The 19,171-nt window shown below is 39.7% G+C and overlaps 1 protein-coding gene across 1 annotated transcript in view; it reads right to left on the reverse strand.

Annotated features, from left to right (window-relative positions):
* The window catches only part of fgf5 (fibroblast growth factor 5), a 13,995-nt gene extending 7,090 nt beyond the window's left edge, over positions 1–6,905 (reverse strand). Inside the window, exons 1-2 of the mRNA XM_008417761.2 lie at positions 4,973–6,905; positions 1,907–2,010 (exon numbers count right to left, since the gene is read on the reverse strand). Coding sequence (XP_008415983.1) covers positions 1,907–2,010; positions 4,973–5,174 — 306 coding nt within the window. The 5' untranslated portion in view covers positions 5,175–6,905. The remainder of the gene's footprint in view (positions 1–1,906; positions 2,011–4,972) is intronic.
* Positions 6,906–19,171: the final 12,266 nt, after the last annotated feature.

The following is a 19,171-nucleotide window of genomic DNA, read 5'->3' on the forward strand; positions in this document are numbered from 1 at the left end:
CCCCCGCTTCCTACGCCTATGCAGCACATTTTGACATCACATGATCAGCAACTGGATGTTACTACTGGTGGAAACCATAAAGGAGACGGCAGGAAATAGAAGGAAGATGATTGCTCAGCATGTTTTTCAATGACTTATTATGTGAACAAATTTATTCGCGAGTGATTTTAATTACATTTTGTATTTAATGGAAACAGCATATGAAATTGTGTTTTTTTTTTTTTTTTTTTCAACATTATCAACAGAGTTTTGAACACATTTGTGATGGAAACACAGCTTGTGATATTCAAATGATCCCAAAAAGTGGAACTGAGTATTTACTTTGAGGAATAACGGCTCATCCCTTCCCACTGACATGATTTCCTGAAACAGTACGAGGAGCTGAAGCGGCAGAAGTCGCCCGTGCTGGGCATCGACTCTCTCAGCAGACCGTCCGGCTCTGAGCCTGCTGCCCTCCAGCTGATTGTTTACCCGCCATATTGATTTTCACTTCGTGGCTCGCTCCGCTGCATATTATCAGCCGTCCCAGACTGGACTTAATCTGTTCTTCCCATTAACACTCGCTAACCGGGAGTCGCTTCTATCTGTTCGCCTGCCAAGGCTCCCACAGATGACTTGCTGGTGATTCTGACCGCTGACTGGTCGGCCGGCCAAGCTGCTGCGGCAAGATTTCAGCTTGCTGTGCATTCAGGGGGATTTAAGAACCTCCAAAACAGCGGCTAAAGATTACAGCCGAGCGCGAGCGCCATGACATGCTTACGTCAGATTCTGTGGCTTTCTGCTGCAGATGCCAAGCAGAACAAACTCATAAAACAAACATGGCTGCGGCAGGAAGGGATTCCATGGAGAACCGTTTCATGAGCGAAGGAGGCTCCGCTGTAGCCGTGAAGGAAGGAGAGGCAATGATTTAATGTTGGATAAAAGAACAACAAGTATTCCTGCTGCACTGCAAAAACACAAAGTCTTACCAAGTATCTTTGGTCTAGTTATAGAGCGAATATCTTGGTACATTTGAAATAAGACAAAACAAACTTCCAAGTAATTTTTCAAAGAGATATTGTGGAGTCATCATTTTAGAGTTAATAGTTCCTTAATATTGATGAAAAAGAACTGGCTACATGGAGAGATGCAGAAAGAATCGCAATTCCTAGATCTGAGGATTCTGAGTCGATTCAAAATGATCAGGAATTGATTTTAAAATACGCTGAATTTGTACGTTTTTGCTGCTCCTATTTGCTTTATTTGTTGCGTATCACATCCACTGATCCACCGTAGAAGGCCGTCTTTCATCAGCAAAGGCTAAGCTAACGCTACACACAAAATTTTAAGTTACAGAATTTAATGCACCAACCAGTTTGTGTGTAAATGGGAACTGAGTGCTAAGATACTAAAAGATCTGCATTTTGAGTTGTAAGTGAAATAATCTGCCAGTGTAACTAGTACTTTTCTTGCTGAAAAGTACTAGTTACCAGTAAAGCTAGTTTTGTCTTGATTCAAGTATTCTGAGATATTTTCACTGGAATCTTGACCCAAAAATACTTGGTTAGATTTTGTTTTTGCAGTGTGGCTGGTCCTGGTCAGGAGTTGGTTGCTGATACGTTTTGGCCTTAATTAAAAAAACAGAATCTTGAGTTGCATTATGCAGAGGGCTGTGACTAGAAGATAAACATAATGAATGATTGAGCAGCAAAACAGACACTCTTCCACTTGAGGTGGTTTCTGCGGCCTGGAGAGGACGATGAAGGTGAGGACGACGATGAAGGTGAGGACATCAGAGAATCTTGACCGGAGGACGGGGAAGGTCAGTGGAAGTCTCTGGAAAATCTAATCGGGTTCTGATGATGCAACATTCAGAAGCCGTTTTGTGAAACATGCGAGGGGTTTGTGGCGTGTGTGGAGTCCTTACGGTGGCGTGAAGCCGTCCTCTTTTATTCATGGCCAGGAATCTGTTGCTGTAAACCCCTCTGATGCCGATGACGCCCTGAGAAATCGCAATCAGCTCCAGAACACCTGGAAAGACAAAGATCACATCTGGACGACTGAAGGGCAATAAAATCAGATTATTTCCAAAGCTCTCACATCAGCTCTTTTATTCAATTCAGCTGCAAGTTAAAAAGTCTCTTAGTCTTCACTTTGAAATCAATTTGAAGAGGCAGAAGAGCTTAAACATCAGTAATGACATGAATACTTATTGGTCATCGCTTCAAATGGATAGTTTGAATTTTTCTTTATTTCACAGGTTAAGCGTTCTCAATATTTTGCCTACAGAAGACAGCAACTGGAACGAACAAGCTGACTCAGAGAAATAAATTAGTAAAATTATGGAATAATTTCATTTTGAGAGAAAGACCTCGATTAAACCTCTCCCACTCACTAAAGCAGTCAAATCATGACAGTTATTTTCTTTTCCCCATCAATCCTTATAGCTGGTGCTGTCCCGTTAGTTTCAGCCTTAAGATGTTGGTCCCTGCGACAAAACGTCTGGACACCTCAGATTTAGAGTCTTCCTCAGGCCAGGATGGACGTCTGTTAGTCAAGTGTTTGTCATGAGTAATGTCCCGACTTTTCATGCCTCTCAATAAGAGCTTTGATCGTTGTGAGGTTTATGTGAAACTTCTATAAAACTGGAACAACTGAATATCTTGTGATAGCTTTGTGTGCTTGAAGTTTCATGTTTGAAAAATGTGTTTTATTTGCAACATATATTTTTAAGGCCAATGCATGATGAAAACATAAAAGTTAAGGCATATTCTAGTGTGTTAGTGGGGAAAATACAAGAGGAAAAAATCTGATCACAGTAAAATAAAAAACTGTCATATCTTAAAAACAATAAGTTTGCTGTAACAAACTGGCAATCTCTTCAGCATTTGTCTGTTTTCTTAAAAACTGAACAAAACCAGAATGCAATAAAAACTCATTTTCTTCTTCTCTGCAATTTTCAAATCTCTGATATTCATTCAGACTTACAAATTTCAAACATCCTGACTCGTGTTCATCTGCTGTTTGTCAGGCTGCACACACACACACACGCACACGCACACACACACACACACACACACACACACAGTGGTTTACATAAGAATTCACGCTCATTAAATATTTTTCATGTTTCGTCACAAACATCAGTTTTTATGTGATTTTACATGACATCTAAACATGGCGTTGGATTCAGCTCCATGAGTGAAAACTTTGCAGAACGTTCTTTTGCTGAAACTGCAGCTGCAGGTCTTTAGACTGACATTTCTGCCAGTTCTTCTCTGCAGAATAGCTCAACGTTGGTCCGACTGGATGGAGAGAACGGCTGAAACGATTCATCGGATTAGTCAAATGAATCGTGATGAGTTGATTGCTGGAATAAACGTCAAGTAATTTTGTAATTGATTAATTGCTAACTGGAGAACACAGACTCAAAAAAGGCCATTTGCTGAAAAAACGATAAATTCAGAGCAAAACTTCAGCTAAAACAGCACAGAATACATTTTGCATTTAAGATAAAAACACCTTTGTATGCAAGTATGCTTTAACCAGAACCAAAAGGAATGTGGTATTATTGCATTTTAGGCAATAAAATGTTTATTTTCTTGTTTAAAATAAGAATTTAATTATACATTTATTTGCATCTTTTAATCTGTTTCTAATATTGTATAAAAATGCTGATTTGGTTAAATGAACTTTTTTTTTTTTATCCAATTAACTGATTAGTAGTCAGAATGATCGATTACTAATATCCCCGTTAGTTACCCCCCTAATAGAGCATCAATATTCAAATCTCACCACAGATTCCCAATTAGATTTAGGACTGGACTTTGACTGGGCCACTCTGATGGATGTTCAGGGTGGTTCTCCTGCTGGGCGTTGAACCTCCACCCAGTCTGGAACCTTTTGGAGCCTCCGGCAGGTTTTCTAGTGCTCCGCCGTCCAGCACAGCGCTGCAGCTGCAGCCACTGACATTTTTCCAGGTGTGTTGAAGCTGATGCAGTGTGAGCTTTCAGCCACACACATTTTACTAGTAGAGTAAAAAGGTTGATGTAAGTGTTGGTTAACCAGAGCAGCTCGTTCCTGTGTCACCTGATTGACACAGGGTTCGTCTTGCACCTCTTCCATTAAGACCACAGTCAAAAGGAAAGCTGGATTTATGCTAAGATTAAAATACACACAGGTGAACTGCTCATTAATTAGTTATTAATGAGGTTAATTTTAAAGTGAACTGCAGGCCTTGGTTTTTATTCAGAGTATCACAGTAAAGGGGTTAGTAACATGAACTGTGAACTGAAGGGTTTTACATCTGTGCACATTCATTTGAACTCCAGGGGAAATGACCAATTCAGCAATAAGAAATCAGCTTTCATATCTTTACTTATTTAATTTAAGAATAAAATCCAAACTACTTGGTTTTGCATTTCTGATTAGACAAAAATATCCTCTTTTTTTTGTCTCTTTGGGCATAAATGCTGAGTAATATATTGCTGCAACCTGAACACAATCCACAAAAAGACCCGACGTCATGCTGTCCATCGAATATTGACTTTGTTGCTCGTTTCATCCATCATTTCATTCTAACGGGTTTTAAATCAGGAGCTTTAACTTCCTCTGCGTCAAAGTTTTATCAGACAGACCCTTTTATTTAAGCAGCATTTCTGTTTTGCTGCGCAGTGGAGTCGCGCTGTTGTGATGTCAGTCACGCTGATTTGCAGCCGCGCACATCCCGGCGCCTCGGAGCTGCACCTGTTACTTCCACAAATAGTCTACCTGCCAACATCCCGGACGGACACAAACGAGGCTCGTCAACCTGATGACTTGTGCTGAGATATTTCACACCCCTGCTCCCGTGGAAGCCATTACTGTTCCAACTTACAGGAATAACATTCATGAAAACAGAACCAGGAAACTTAGGGGGGGATAAAGAGGAGTCGCGTCCAGACGTTTAGGATTCAGTAGTTGCGCCGCTTTGTGCATGCAGGGGAAGACTTACTCAGCTGGTTGGGCTCATGGCTGCCGTTCACTCTGCCGTCGGGATGAATCTGGAGGTGGAAGCCGATGCCAACCCTGCAGTAGAGCCTGCAGGTCCTGCGTCCCGAGCTGATCCCCTCCTGAAGGAGCAAAGAGGCGCGCTGCGCTGCGGCCGCCGCGCAAATCCAGTGAGCGAAGGTCAGAAGGCAGAGAGGAACATTCATTCTTCCCAGCAGGAGACTCTCACCACGCCGCGTTTCGCATTTTAACCGATCCAGTGGCGAGGTCAAGAACCCAGAAGGTTTGCGCGCACAGGCGTGCGGCGCGGGTGGGCATTACCCCGGCCGCGGTGCTTCTGCTGGGGATATTTATAACGCCAGTGAGCTCACAGCTTCATGCATGCCTGAGCTCTAAAGGACGCTCTTTCAGCGGGATTTTGTCGCCGAGATGCCACTCCTGCTCAGCACCGACCCACAGCAGCGGGGCGTGAAGGAAGCTCCACCGACACGGAGCTCTTTCCCAGAGATCCTCCGCGCCAGGACGCAGCATTTTACGCACAGAGACAAAATATTTTGAACGGGAGTGGGTCGGTTTGTCCCCGGAGCTGCAGGACGAACGTCTCACCTCCTTCTATCTATAAAGAAAAGTTTAAATCTCCGACTCGGAGATGGTTTAAACACTGAGCCTCTGCTCTGAGGCTTTGTGATGTTTTACCTTCACACGGCTGCAGGAGAAGCTGCTGAAGAGCTGAATCATGTATTCTGAGCAGAATGCATGTCCAGGGTACGGACAGAATAAAAACTTTATGCTTCAGTAAACAGCCATTCCTCATGAATATGGTGATGTTTACAGATTTTACAGAGCCTCATCACATTACAACATTTTTTTTTGTTTTATTCAGGTTTTAAGTGATAGAGCAACATAAAGTATAATTGTGTTGGTTTCAAGTTTGATTTGCATAACTGTGAAGTGGAAGGAAATTGATTTGCTTCTAACATTTTCTACACAAAACAACTGGAGTTTGGTGCAGTCGGATGGCGCTCTGAGTCCTGAGGCACCAAACGGGCTCAGACCGCCTCTGCTTAAAACCTAACATCCTTTAAACTCCTCCCTGACCTGTCCGCTGCAGAAACAGAACAGCTGGATTTACACTCAGATTAAATTACTTACAGGTGGACGTTGTTTACCAGTTAGGTCAAAATGTACATGCACAAACATTTAGAAAACTGTTTTCTTTTCTGTACACTACTTCAGTCATATAATTAAACTAATGCGCTAAAGTTTGTTGTTACTTGATTAAAAAGTTGCAGAGGTAAATATCTAAAATAAAGTTCTTCAATAACGTTGCAGTTCTGTTCAACACCAGGTGATGAAGACTGACTACAGGTCAGAAAACATGACCACTGAGATAAAACTGAGGACAAAGACCTGAACGTTTCTCTTTTTATGGACCTGCGTTTGCTTTTCAACAACACAAATTATTTAAAACTTGAGAAATGTGCAACTTTCTTATAAAGGTATTCGAATTTTTCAAGCATTTACAGTTTCTAGAGTTGTTCACCTCTGAGAATTGAATCATTCTGGTGTAAAATGGCTGAAACCTAAAGGAAGACACAATGTAGCGTCAACACATCAGACAGCTTCGAGAGGAACTCATTTTAAATCAGTTCTTCTGTTTCAAACACACAAATGGACTAAATCTCTTTAGTTAAGCACTTGAAAAAACCCAAAGATGGATATCACAGTTTGACAGACAGGAAACAGGATATATGTGCAATATGTGTATGTGCATAAAAATATTTATACAAATCACGTTTACACTTATAAACAATGTCATCATTTCTTCTGAACCAAATCGAAAATAAAACCAAAGTCTCAAAAGCAGCAAATAAATGGTTTGATAAGCTGCAGCTGAGAGATAATGATGGCCTCCTTTGTGGCTCACACTAATTGGATTGTCTGTCCTCTCTCTCACACTCGTACACACGCACACACGCGCACGCACACACGCGCACGCACACGCATGCACACACAGACACACACAGACACACACAAAGTGTCAGAAATGAGACACGCCTTCATATGGGTACTTTAGTCCAATCAGCCTGCAGAGCCACAGGCCAGGTGTGCACATCTGAACATCTTTATTTTCTACTTTTTACATTTTTCTCATAATCATTATTATTATTATCAGTCCTGTTATTTGATATATTGCAACATTTAATAATTTTATGTCTTCAGATGCAAAAATATGCTTGATTTTCTCCTGGGCTGATATCTTATAGAGGAAATTAATATAATTAATCTACTGTAACAACAGATATACAGAGACAAGTAAATGTACTGTTATTTTCAACAGTAGTGAGATTATTTGCTCAGCAGATTATCCAGGGACGCCTGCACCCGTCAATGATGCTCAACTCAATATTTTCTTGGCTGGATCTAAAATTGTACAGATTTTAAATGCAGATCAAACATTTGAATATTGATAATAATGGAAAGAAAAAATTGTCTTACTTTAATTAGGCCTCAGACACACTCTGCCACCATACACAACCAAGCAAAGCATCTATCCACTGTAAAAAATAAAATAAAATAAAAACCCTTTCATAAATTAGTACTTTAGGTTTGGACTACAGGAGGGTTCATTCACGCATTTCTCTTGATTTCACACAAATCTAAACGTCAACTGGCAGGATATTTCTAAAATTATGTCCAAATTTGTAGGATATTTGCACAGATTGATGCAGTTAACATGATCCCTGCAGAGGTTTCTGCCTTTGGTCTCATGAATCGACTGAAAGCTCTTAGATATTTGACTCCCAACTTCCTATCTCTATTTTTCACTCTGAGAAATGATTCCAACCTTTTCATGATTTGGTCACCATATTTCCCTTATCAGGGAACCATTAATGGATTTTGTATAAAATGTGTCTGTATCTCTGGGTGTCTTGGTGTTTGGTGTTTGCATTTGGATCTTTTTCTTCTGGTTTATTTATATTCTAACGGTCTTGTCATATTTAGTACATTTTTATTGTTGCCACATTATTTCCTCATGTTGGGTTTCTTGGTTTATTGTCGTGTTTTGTCCTGCTTCATGCTGTTTTCATGTTTCCTCGTCAGCTTCGTTCAGTCCGCCTGTGCCTGGTCTGATTGTCTTCCTCTCTCATGTGTTTGCTGAGCCTCTCAGTTTGTTCTGTTCCTCTTTGGATTCTGCGGCCTGTCTTGTTCTCTTTGTGCCTGTCGCTGTTCCTGCTCCATTCATGAGCCTCATGTGTTCATCATTTGACACTTTTAAAATGTCTAACCAGAGTATTGCCTCTGTGTTTTATGATAAAAGTAATATCATAAGGTTATTAACTCATCAGAACCTTCCTGTCTTGCCATGTGTGAAGGGTTGGTTTGGTTTGAAGATCATGTTTCCCTAATCGGAAGCTCTTCAAATAAAGTATTGGGAGGAAAAACCACTACAGTAGATCTCACCTGGTCTTCTCAAATGAGTTGCTCTGCTTTATTTTGAAGAAAGAAGTAAAGAAAAAACTTTTTTTTTTTTAAACTTTATGTTAATTTGGTTTGTGAAACAATTTTATTAACCCTGACTGACCTGAAACAGAAAATAATAAATGTCAATGTCAAATTTATTTATATAGCTCTTTAAAACAGGTATAAAAATGCACCAAAGTGCTGCACAAGAACAACAACACAAATGACAAAACAGAGCACAAAACAATACATCAATTAAATGCCAAAGAGTAAAAATGAGTTTTAAGAAGGGATTTAAAATTATTCAGGCTGTGGGCAGATCTAATCTGGAAAGGTAAGTTGTTCCATAAAATAGGAGCAGCAACAGAAAAAGCTTGATCTCCTTTCCTCTTAAGACGAGTCCGAGGAACATTCAGTAATAACTGATTATTAGGTCTTAGGGTTCTGGACACAGACCGGAAATTTAAAAGGTCCCGAAGATAAGTGGGGGGGGGGGGGCTAACCCATTTAAAACTTTATAAGTTAACAAAAGAATCTTAAAATCTATTCGATAAAAAACAGGCAGCCAGTGTAAAGATGCCAGAGTTGGCCTTATATGGTCATGCTTCCTGGTTCCTGTGAGAAGCCGTGCTGCTGCTGCGTTCTGGATCAGTTAAAGTCGCTGAATCTGTGATTTATCCATTCCTCTATATAAAGAGTTGCAGGAATCAGACGAGTTGTTATGAAGGCATGGTTGAGTCCTTCAAAGTCCTTAAAACAGAAGTAAGATTTAACTTTTGCTAAAAGCCGAAGGTGGTAGAAACTCGATTTAACGACAGAACTAACTTGTTTATCTAACTTTAAAAAGCTGTCAAAAGTGAAACCAAGATTCCTAGCAGAGGTCTGATAAGACCGAGCCAAAGAACCACAAATCTGATCTGGGTTTGCAGTCTGAAGTTTTTGACTAAATAACAGAACTTGAGTTTTGCTTTCATTGAGGTGAAGAAAGTTTTTTTCCATCCATAATTTAACTTCAGCTAAACAGTTTAGCAACAGCTGAAGAGAATCATTTATACCATTTTGCATTTTAAGGGGCAAATAAATTTGGATGTCATCTGCAAAGCAATGAAAGGAAATATTACATTTTTGAAAAATCTTACCAAGAGGCAGTAAATACAAGATAAAAAAATTGGGCCCTAAAATTGACCCTTGGGGAACACCATACTTTAAAGGTCTGGCCCCAGAACAGGATTGGTCAAGATGAACAAATGAGTAAAAATGAGTTCAACTGTATATTAATTTAAATATTAATCAGAAGTGAAAGAAACATTTTCATCTTTAAAATGGAAGATATTATCAAAATACATTGAATTATTTTATGCAAATATTTTTCTTAGTCTTTCACCAGTTCTTATGAAACATCTCATGACCTTGGATTTAATTTAACAATTTTTTAAAATGCGGTACAGGGGTTGCATTTATCGATTAATTTCCATCTCTGACAGTGTTTTTTTTTTATGGTGATGAAAAAACGTGAAGGCTCAGTTATCACACACCTACTTGGTGCAGATGTGCAGAAATGTTCAACTCTGTGCTGCGTTATGTTGATGTGACAACCTGTGACGGGACAATGTGGATCCTCCGTTCAGCTTCTTAAGCTTTTCAATAAAAAGAAGGGAAAATAAAACGCAACTCAGTATGTCAATTTAAAAATTGAAGAGTTAAAACAGATTATGGTAGGTTTGTTTTCTGACCTCATCTTTCAAAATGTCAGACAATGAAAAAGTCCAGCACAGCCTTGAATGTGGAGCATCTTCCAGCGTCCGTCTGAGGATCAGTCCAAGTTATGCTCATGCATTTTCTATCTTGGCATGCATTCTCTCTAATCCCTCCCTCATTGTTTTAAGGGGCCCAGCAATGTCTGAATTTGATTAGCTCACGCGCCTGTGGATTACAGCTGGTACAGGGGCCTAATTGTCTCTGGCACACGGGGCCGGGCCGGGCCGGGCCTGCTTTACCTTTTATGTAAACAGCGGGGCAGTGTTTAGTCCCACTGTTCTATAACGGTCAGCCATTCCTCTGAGGCCATTCCAGCAGCAGTGAGGTAATCCCCCCGAGTCGCATAAACACAGATGATCCTGACTGATTCCTTCGCCCGATTGATCCCAGCTTTCAGCAGATTTATAGAGTCGGTAATCAACAGACAGCAGGTTCTGCAGATAATAATCAATAAGAGGACTGGAAGCTCTAACCAAAGTCACAAACAAAACAAGACTCATCTGGTGGTCAGCGTTGGTCAGACAGTCTGCAGATAGATCTTTGTTGCTTGTGTTCATTTGTAGAATCATAAAGGCACCAATCTGAGTCTACAAGTAAATAACTTCAATCTGCTCCAGAAAGAAGAGGAATCCAAAGGCAAAGATGAACATTTTATCATCAGTCATGAATAAATAGTAAACAGGCAATGAAAGGTCATCTGCTGCCTTTTGGATCCGTTGTTTTTTTCATGAAAGACAAAATCATTGTACGTAATCACACAGTTCTTTGAAATTGACTTTGAGTCCCAGGTGAGTTCCCTCCAAACGGAGGTGGAACATCATGTGGTGGGACTTTTGTTCAGTTTATTGGAGAATGTCTTTCAACTGAATGAATGGATGTCTTGAAGGAAATCTGAAAATGAAATGTAAAACATCTACACAGAGAAACTCTCATGTGGTTTCAAAGAAATAAAATAAAGTTGCCAGAGTCACCAGTGGCTCACAAAACAATTTCATTAAATGGAAACGACTGGAAACCAGAGCTTTTATAAAAGAGGATTCAAGAACCTTCTAGATTTGAAGCATTTGATGTAAAAAGTGTCAAGATCTCACTTGAGCTTTACAAAACAGACTCTTCTGACTATTCTACAAAATAATTTCTAACACTTATTTACTGCCATTCCACTGTTAAATTATGTTCTGATTTGTTTTAGCTTCTTCGTACTTTATTCGGGTTTTACCAACAGCTGTAAATGAAATGTAAATTTCATGCCAATCAACTCTTTAGAAACAACTTATTTTTTTCTATATTGTATATACTTGCTAATCTTTTTTTGTTGTTGATAAAATTGTATTTACGAAGATGCATCAAATCTGTTTAATTAAAGCTATTTTTTGATTGAGTTTATTTTAAAATGTACTTAATGGTTTTAGTACATGTAGCATTCCACTTACGGATGTTTTATCTCCCTATATCTGCCTTTGTTGGTTCCTAATTCAAATATAGTTGCTTAATCTTAAATCTTTGACTCCTTTAATTGGTAATAATAATATTTAGATCAATTTTGTTGATGAGAAATCCTGGTTTAAATGAAAAAAGGTCCAGCCTTTCCCTGCCCTCCATGAAAACGTGCTGTGCCACCCGATGTTCCTGGATTTCCTTTTTCATTCTTGTTTTCATTTGTACTAAAAAGCCAATTAATATTTGGACATGTTTTAACAAGGGTGTCTTGCTGGGGCTTCAGCCAACTTCCCTTCATGTTGGAAATATGATTTACAGTGTTTATAAAACCGCTTGGCACTAGAATGAAGACGTGAAGAGGCCACACGCAAACAAAATCACTACCAGCTGACCTAATGTTGACTCTGATGTTATGTCAGAAGTTGTGCTGACTCTCCAAACACGGTCTGGCTCGGCTCCTTCGGCGCTTCCCACCATCGTCAGCCTGACCCTCTGGAGACCTGCCGACTGTCGCCTGCAGCGGCCAGCCAGCCCTCACCACCGGCCATGCCGCTCCCTCTGCAGAGCTCTTTGACCTGCGGTGGGACGCCGTTTCCCCCCTAAACCCTCCATCATCACGAGTTCCAGTCTGGCCATGAAAGACGTCTGTGACATGAGAAGCTTGGGAGGAAAGCAAATCGCCGGGGGAAAGAGTCAGAAGACGCATCTGAAGTGCAAAGCCTGAGCTTAGAAGAGGAGTTTTAACTGAACTTCATCCTTTTCAGTTTGCTGAGTCTCAGTGGAGCCACAAAGCAACACCTGTTCGCTTGTTACAGACATGCCACCTGTCTGCAAGGGGAGCCGAGTGGTAAAACGTCTGATCCACATCCATCCCTCTGGGCTGAGAGAAAGGACAGCTCAACCTCTGACAAAGAATCCGGTTTCATTCTTTAAATCTTAGGAATAAGGGAATCCCAAAAGGAACACAATGATTTTAAAAGACATGGATGTTGCACTGTTAAATGTGGTGTTTTTATTGTACACCAGCTGCTTTTCCATTATAAAAGTGCACAAAACTTTGTCTGTATTCCACTCACATTGAAAAAAACAAAATTTTTGCAATTGTGGTGTTTCCTTTAAATAAAGAGTGCAATTTAGATCATGTGAATAAGACTGTTCACTCGATAAGTTATCAAAAAAACGTTCTGTCCCATCATCCTCCAGCTACTTCCTGTTGTCTCCTCCTTTTTGGTTGGCGCCAGCGGCAAGATCAGGTTGTTGATCCTGTGACTCAGGTGATGCAAAGAAAGTGTTTTCATTGCAGTTTTGTGAAATTAACCAATTTTGATACAGCTAAAAAAAAAAACTTTTTATCAAAAAACAAGTGTTTTCAAAATTCCTGTTTCCATTAAACAAATTAATTTTCTAAATGGGAAATCACACAACCATGGTAAATGGAAACACAGCTAGTGTCATCCAATAGACTCAGGGATGTTTGGGTTTAAATATTTTGTGATGATAAAACAGTAAAACAACAATCTCCTGCAGGAATGACATCTAACCAGCAGCACTTGTGGAATTCAGTGTGTTTTAGTTGTTTGGTGGAAATCTGCTTTTCCCTTCAGCTCGAATCCTTCATGACAATTTCCTTCCTGACACTAGAAGCTGAGTTGACTGTGATCACTGTTTACTGAAGGGAAGACGATGACTCCTCATAATTACTCTACAGAATCCCAATTTAAAAGAAATTTATAGTAAAGGACAAAAAGTTTGAAATTTCTTTCCTCCGATTACAAACTGTCTGAAACGGTCCCTTCGTCTTTCTGGTGCTTGACAATCAAAGTCTTAGTTCCCGACATGGAGGAATCTGCATTCTTTAAATGGGTTCAACGACATGCCTGCACACACTGCTGAAACCTAAAACAAGAATAAAAGCTAAAAACTGTACAACTCGAAACAGAAGTCTGCACAAACTGAGACGTTTTCTTTCCAGGAACAGATTTGTATTTCTGCAGAACTTGATTCCTGCTGCTAGGAGTCAGGTGGAGAAATGCACCGGATGGGGCTTTTGGTGATGAAATGCTCCCTGCTGAGTCTTTTTAGGAAGCTCCTCATCAGCAACCAGGAGAAACTGGATGGAGATTCACTCTGCAGAGGGAAATGCAGCTGCAACAGAAAACCAGCAGTTTGAATGGATGTCAGTAGAATCATATTCAAAGTTTGTTTTTAGACAAATTATGAAACAGTTGTTGTCGTCTGACTCCATTTTGAAGTTTATAATAACACAGCATCAGTAAAATAACCAACAATTCTTGCAGACTAACATCTGTTTAGTCAAAGTTTTCCTGCTGGGAAACTTTGACTTGTTCCACTTTGACTGCTTCTTTAGAGGTTTGCTGTGATTTCCTGAAACATTTCTTAATGGAGAGCCTCGTGTTCAGATTTATGGCCTGAATGTTCTTCTCACCAATCACAGAACAAAATGAAGCTAAATATTAACTAGTTTATATAGTTAATCAGGCATCCATTTGGGTTTCCCCGGACGACCACGGCTGGGGTTTTCCAGGTTGCCAGTGGATCCAAACTGGCAACCTGGAACATGAGGTGAGACCTCAGCAGTTTCTGGACAACACTCTGAATCCAAAGGTTTCTATTTTTTCCAGACAGAAATATTATATGAATCAAAGTCAGGTTGAAGATGAAGAGGCTGAAACATTTAATCAGCCACTTCTAAAGTCAGAAGCACTTTTCCTTTTCCTCCAGTCTTCACGTCTTTTAGGGTTGAAGATAAATCCAGTCTGTTTTTCCTCACAGGAATCCAAGAGTAACCTTTAATCTTCAGTTTAAAGATTACTAACTTATTACATATTTTTATTGAAACCTTTTTGCCTTCTATGAGTTTGGAGTTAATGACCTTCCCTGGACAGTCAATTAGTTTCTTGACCACAGGTCTGCAGTTTTTTTTTTTTTTTTGGCTCTAGTGGCCTTTATTTGAAAGTATACTGCAACACTGATTGACCCTTGTCGGGTCAATCAGTGTTGCTTACTAAGTGGACAGTTTGATTTCACAGAAGCTTGATTTACTTGGAGTTATATTGTGTTGTTTAAGTGTTCCCTTTATTTTTTGAGCAGTGTAGTTTGACAGGAAGGAGGGTTATGAGAGAGGGGGAAGACATGCAAATGTTGCCAGGCTGGGAATTGAACCTGTGACCACCGGCATGAGGACTAAGGCCTCAAAACATGTGTTGTGCTTTGCCCCTTGCGCCACCACAGCACCCAGGTCTACAGTTTTTAAATTCCGATTGTTTATCGACCTTTAATTTACCGTGTGACAGCACTCCATGATTTCTGAAAATTCACAGATCTTCATCAAACTGGGCCTGGTTTTTTGGAGGTAGTTGCTCTTTTTGGACATTTTGTTTCCACTCTTTACTCGTGAAGATGTTCTTGTGAAAAATGTTAAGAAAACCCAATTCTGTGCAAGAGAAGAAACCCCACACATGGATTATAGCAGGATAATTTGACTGCGCACAACCTGCAGTACATAAATATGATTTTTTAATATACATCACGATGCTCTGATTCACATTGTAGAATAATCTAAAAACTGTGAATTGTTTGCATGACTACTGGGCCTCACATGAAACGAACATGTTCCCCCAAAAGAAATGTGTTCAGTCAAATGTAATCCTTAAGAGTGGCGATTAAACTGTCACTCTTTGTATTTACTCAGGTTAACTTTGAGAGAGAAATTTGTTCAAAGATGTAAAATATTTAAACGTGACAAAAGGAGAAAATAATTAAGAAGTCTGTGAGGAGGGTAAAATACCTTTTCACAACATTTTATGCATCTGCCAACAGTTTTAGCAATGACTGGATGACTAAAAAAAGATTTTAAAACAACAAACATCTAAGAAGATCTGACGCGGCATGTCTGCTCAACGGATCCTGAATACGAAGCTCAAATTAAAATCAATTAAAGGAACTTAACTGCTTGGTTAAATCGTCTAAGTGTTATTTCAGTGCTTCTCGGTTTTTGCTCTTAAATATAAGAAGGAAAAATCCGATCCGTTTGTTGCTGGATGCCAGACATACCTAACCGAGGCAGCATGCCGTGTTGATTTTACAGCTGATGAATGAACTCCAGCCCGAGCCAGAGCTTGTTGCACTTGGACACGTACACAGGTAGCAAACTGAACATTCCTGTGATGGCTGCGTTTTCACACAATGCAACTAAATACAACAGTTTGATAACCTGTGCAGCTACAGTGGAAACCAGATACAACAAATAAAAAGACACATGGACTTTTATCCCTCATTGTCTGGAGTTAAATTAGACCAAACCTTTCTTAAGTTTAGTTAGAATTAATAAAATATTCATATTTGCTAAATGCAGGAAAACGTTTTTTATTTAAATTTTTTTGTTATATTGTGAGGGTTCTTGCATAAACCAGCCAGAGAGACGCTGAATGGAATCCAAAAATAATCTTAATTTATTACAAAAAAGTTCAAAATTAATTAAACAATGAAGAACTGGGCCCAAAAACTGAGGTCAACATAACAAACTCCAACTCAGGTAGTAACACAAAGAACTCAAGCACAAAASTGACCTAACAAACAAGACATGAGAGGAGCTTAAATAGTGGCTGATCAGACCACAGCTGACACACAAGGGGTAATTAAACATACATAAACTTAAACAAATACTAATCAATACAACACCAAATCTTTAAATTAAACAAACATTGGACTGAAACTACCAAATAGAAGAGACATTAAAGAACTGGTCAAATTAAATTAAAGAAAACCAAATTTCCCCGTCCCATGGCAAACAAATGGAACGGCCCGCTGAGGAGGTTTGCCAGCCATATATGGATATCAATTAGCTGGAGCTCTTCTGTGACCCTCCAGCAGCAGCTCCAAAGGAAACTGGTAACTCAAAACAAATAAATTAATTTGTTGCTTTTAACAAAAATATAAAGAACTGACAAATATAGTTAACTAAATGTGTGCACTTCAAATAGTCAACTAAAAAGTCAAGCTAATGAAAATTTTCAAAAATAAAAATCTAAACTATTCACTAATTAATGTCTAAATTAATATTAAGGATGAACAAAACAAACAGTTACCATTCAGGTCTGTGTGACAGTAGGGTCGGCTGTCACATATATAAAAAAGGTTTTACAACAAAACTTGTTTTTTTTAATTTTTTGATATTTTCAACCTTTAGTTATTTAAAAGTTAGCATACGTTTGGTCAGTATCAGGGATGATTGTCTTTCAAACTGTGTGACTTGAGTCAAATTTTGAGTTTCAACTGAAACTAGACATTTCAGTCAGATGTTCAATTTGAACCTGATCCATCAGGTTCAAATTGACTGATGGTCATTTTGAATCTGAAAATGAAGCTAGCCTGTAGGCTTTCAAACATAACTTACATTTTCCTGGGAACTCCTTAGAAAATGGAACAAGATTGTCTGGTGCTATGCTAAAGTAGTTCCAATCTTTTTTTTTAACATCATACATCTCAGCAAGTGCTGTGCAATGGCGCAGTTGGTAGAGCTGTTGCCTTGCAGCAAGAAGGTTCTGGGTTTGATTCCCGGCCCCGGTCTTTCTGCATGGAGTTTGCATGTTCTCCCTGTGCATGGTGGGTTTTCTCCAGGTACTCCGGTTTCCTCCCACAGTCCAAAAACATGACTGTCAGGTTAATTGGCCTCTCCAAATTGCCCCTAGGTGTGAGTGTGTGTGTGCATGGTTGTGTGTCCTGTGTGTCTCTGTGTTGCCCTGCGACAGACTGGCGACCTGTCCAGGGTGATCCCGCCTCTCACCCGGCACGTTAGCTGGAGAGGCACCAGCACCTCCTGACCCCACTGAAGGACAAGGGTGTTAGAAAATGGAAGTGAAAATTAAATGTGTGGTACCTCAAGGCTCCGTTCTCACCCCTTTTAGATATCCATTATATCCCACCAGCTCAGATCGCCATCTTCAATATCTACTGTGTGCTAAAACACAACTCTGTTTTTGTGTCACTACCTGACCAAAGAACAGTCACTGAGTCACTGTGTCCACTATGTTCATGAGTGGGTTGGTCAGAATTTTCTCCAGCTTCATAGAGAAAATACAGGAAATGACTAAATGTTTCTGCCAGAGTTTTGACCAACACCAGGAATATGGATCACTTCATCCTGTCCGGCTCCATGTTTGTAAAAGGATAGATTTTAAAACCTGTTGATGATCTTTAAGGCACTGAATGATCCCTGACATGAATGCATTTCAGTTGCTGGTCAAGTATGAATGTTGGAGACCCCTCCAGTCATCAGAGATGTGCTCACTCTGTCCCCGGCACTAGAACTAAATAAAAGAAGACAGCATTTGGTTTCTGTGCTCCTTGGCTCTGGAAGCCAGAAATGTACAAAAACTATTTGTTCCTTTAAATCAGGAGTGAAAACTTTACCACATGCTGCAGCTCTCACATGTGGGGCAAATATTACTCTATTTTTATCATGTCTTGGCTTTTTATTTACTTAAATTAGTTTTTTTTTAAATAATTCTGAACATTTATGCGATTATGCATTATGCTGTTTTATTTTCTGATGCTTCATTTCAGGGTTTTTTCATATTTGTGATACATTTGAGGTTCAGTTTCATTTTTTACGTCCATTGCCTGTTAAATTGTGACTGTTTTTGTGCGTAAGTGTGTCTCCGGTGCTGTTGGGAGTTTGAAGTGGACGTCTGCCAGCTGTACATGAGTGAGATATCGTTCTGTTTTAGCCAGGAAGTCTTCCGCGCTTGAGCCAAGAGTGTCAGAGTGGCTTGGCGCTCCGGTCATTACTGTGACAGATAAAGTTGGCTTGACTTTCATGACAGGGAGGGGTGGGGATGGGGGAGCTGCTGGGGGGAAAGGAGGCGGGGATTCGGTGGGTGGGGGGGCAACATGTTTGCCCCGGCCTCTAAGAAAACTGTATGCAGTGGCTGTCATGGAGATGTACTTCAAAAGGAGTAAAGGACCAGCTCACCAGCAGAATGCGCACTAAAGTAATCCGACCACCTTCAGTGTCATCAGGCCGAGTCTCTGAATGACAAATGAGGAACAGCAAGCAAAGCAGCTTCTCCAATGCAGAGATTTGTAAAGATGGATGCAGTTTAGAAAACTGCATCCAAGGATCCTTCACTGAATATCTCTGTGTCCATTTCCTCTCTCATTACAGTGACTAAAATCAAGAAGTGCCTTAAACATTTTTTATATGAATAAAATTGCTTGTGCTTGTGTCTTTTTGTGTGAATGCAGGGCGAGATGCATGGATTACTGAGAAAGACGTGCTGATGTTTTGTACAGTAGAATCACTAAATGACTCCAGGAAGAGCAAGAAACACTTAGTAAAAACTTAGTCAAGTACTGAGTGACTGATCATAAAATCTGATATAATATTTAGCAAATGAAGTCACACAAGCAATAAATATGAAGTTATGTGCAAAATATTTTAACGACCAAAATAATAAAAATATATAGATTACAAAACAACAAATTCAGATGGAAAAAACATTTTCTCAGATCAAATTTC

Source organism: Poecilia reticulata, linkage group LG9, assembly GCF_000633615.1.
Source record: "Poecilia reticulata strain Guanapo linkage group LG9, Guppy_female_1.0+MT, whole genome shotgun sequence".
Lineage (NCBI taxonomy): Eukaryota > Metazoa > Chordata > Actinopteri > Cyprinodontiformes > Poeciliidae > Poecilia > Poecilia reticulata.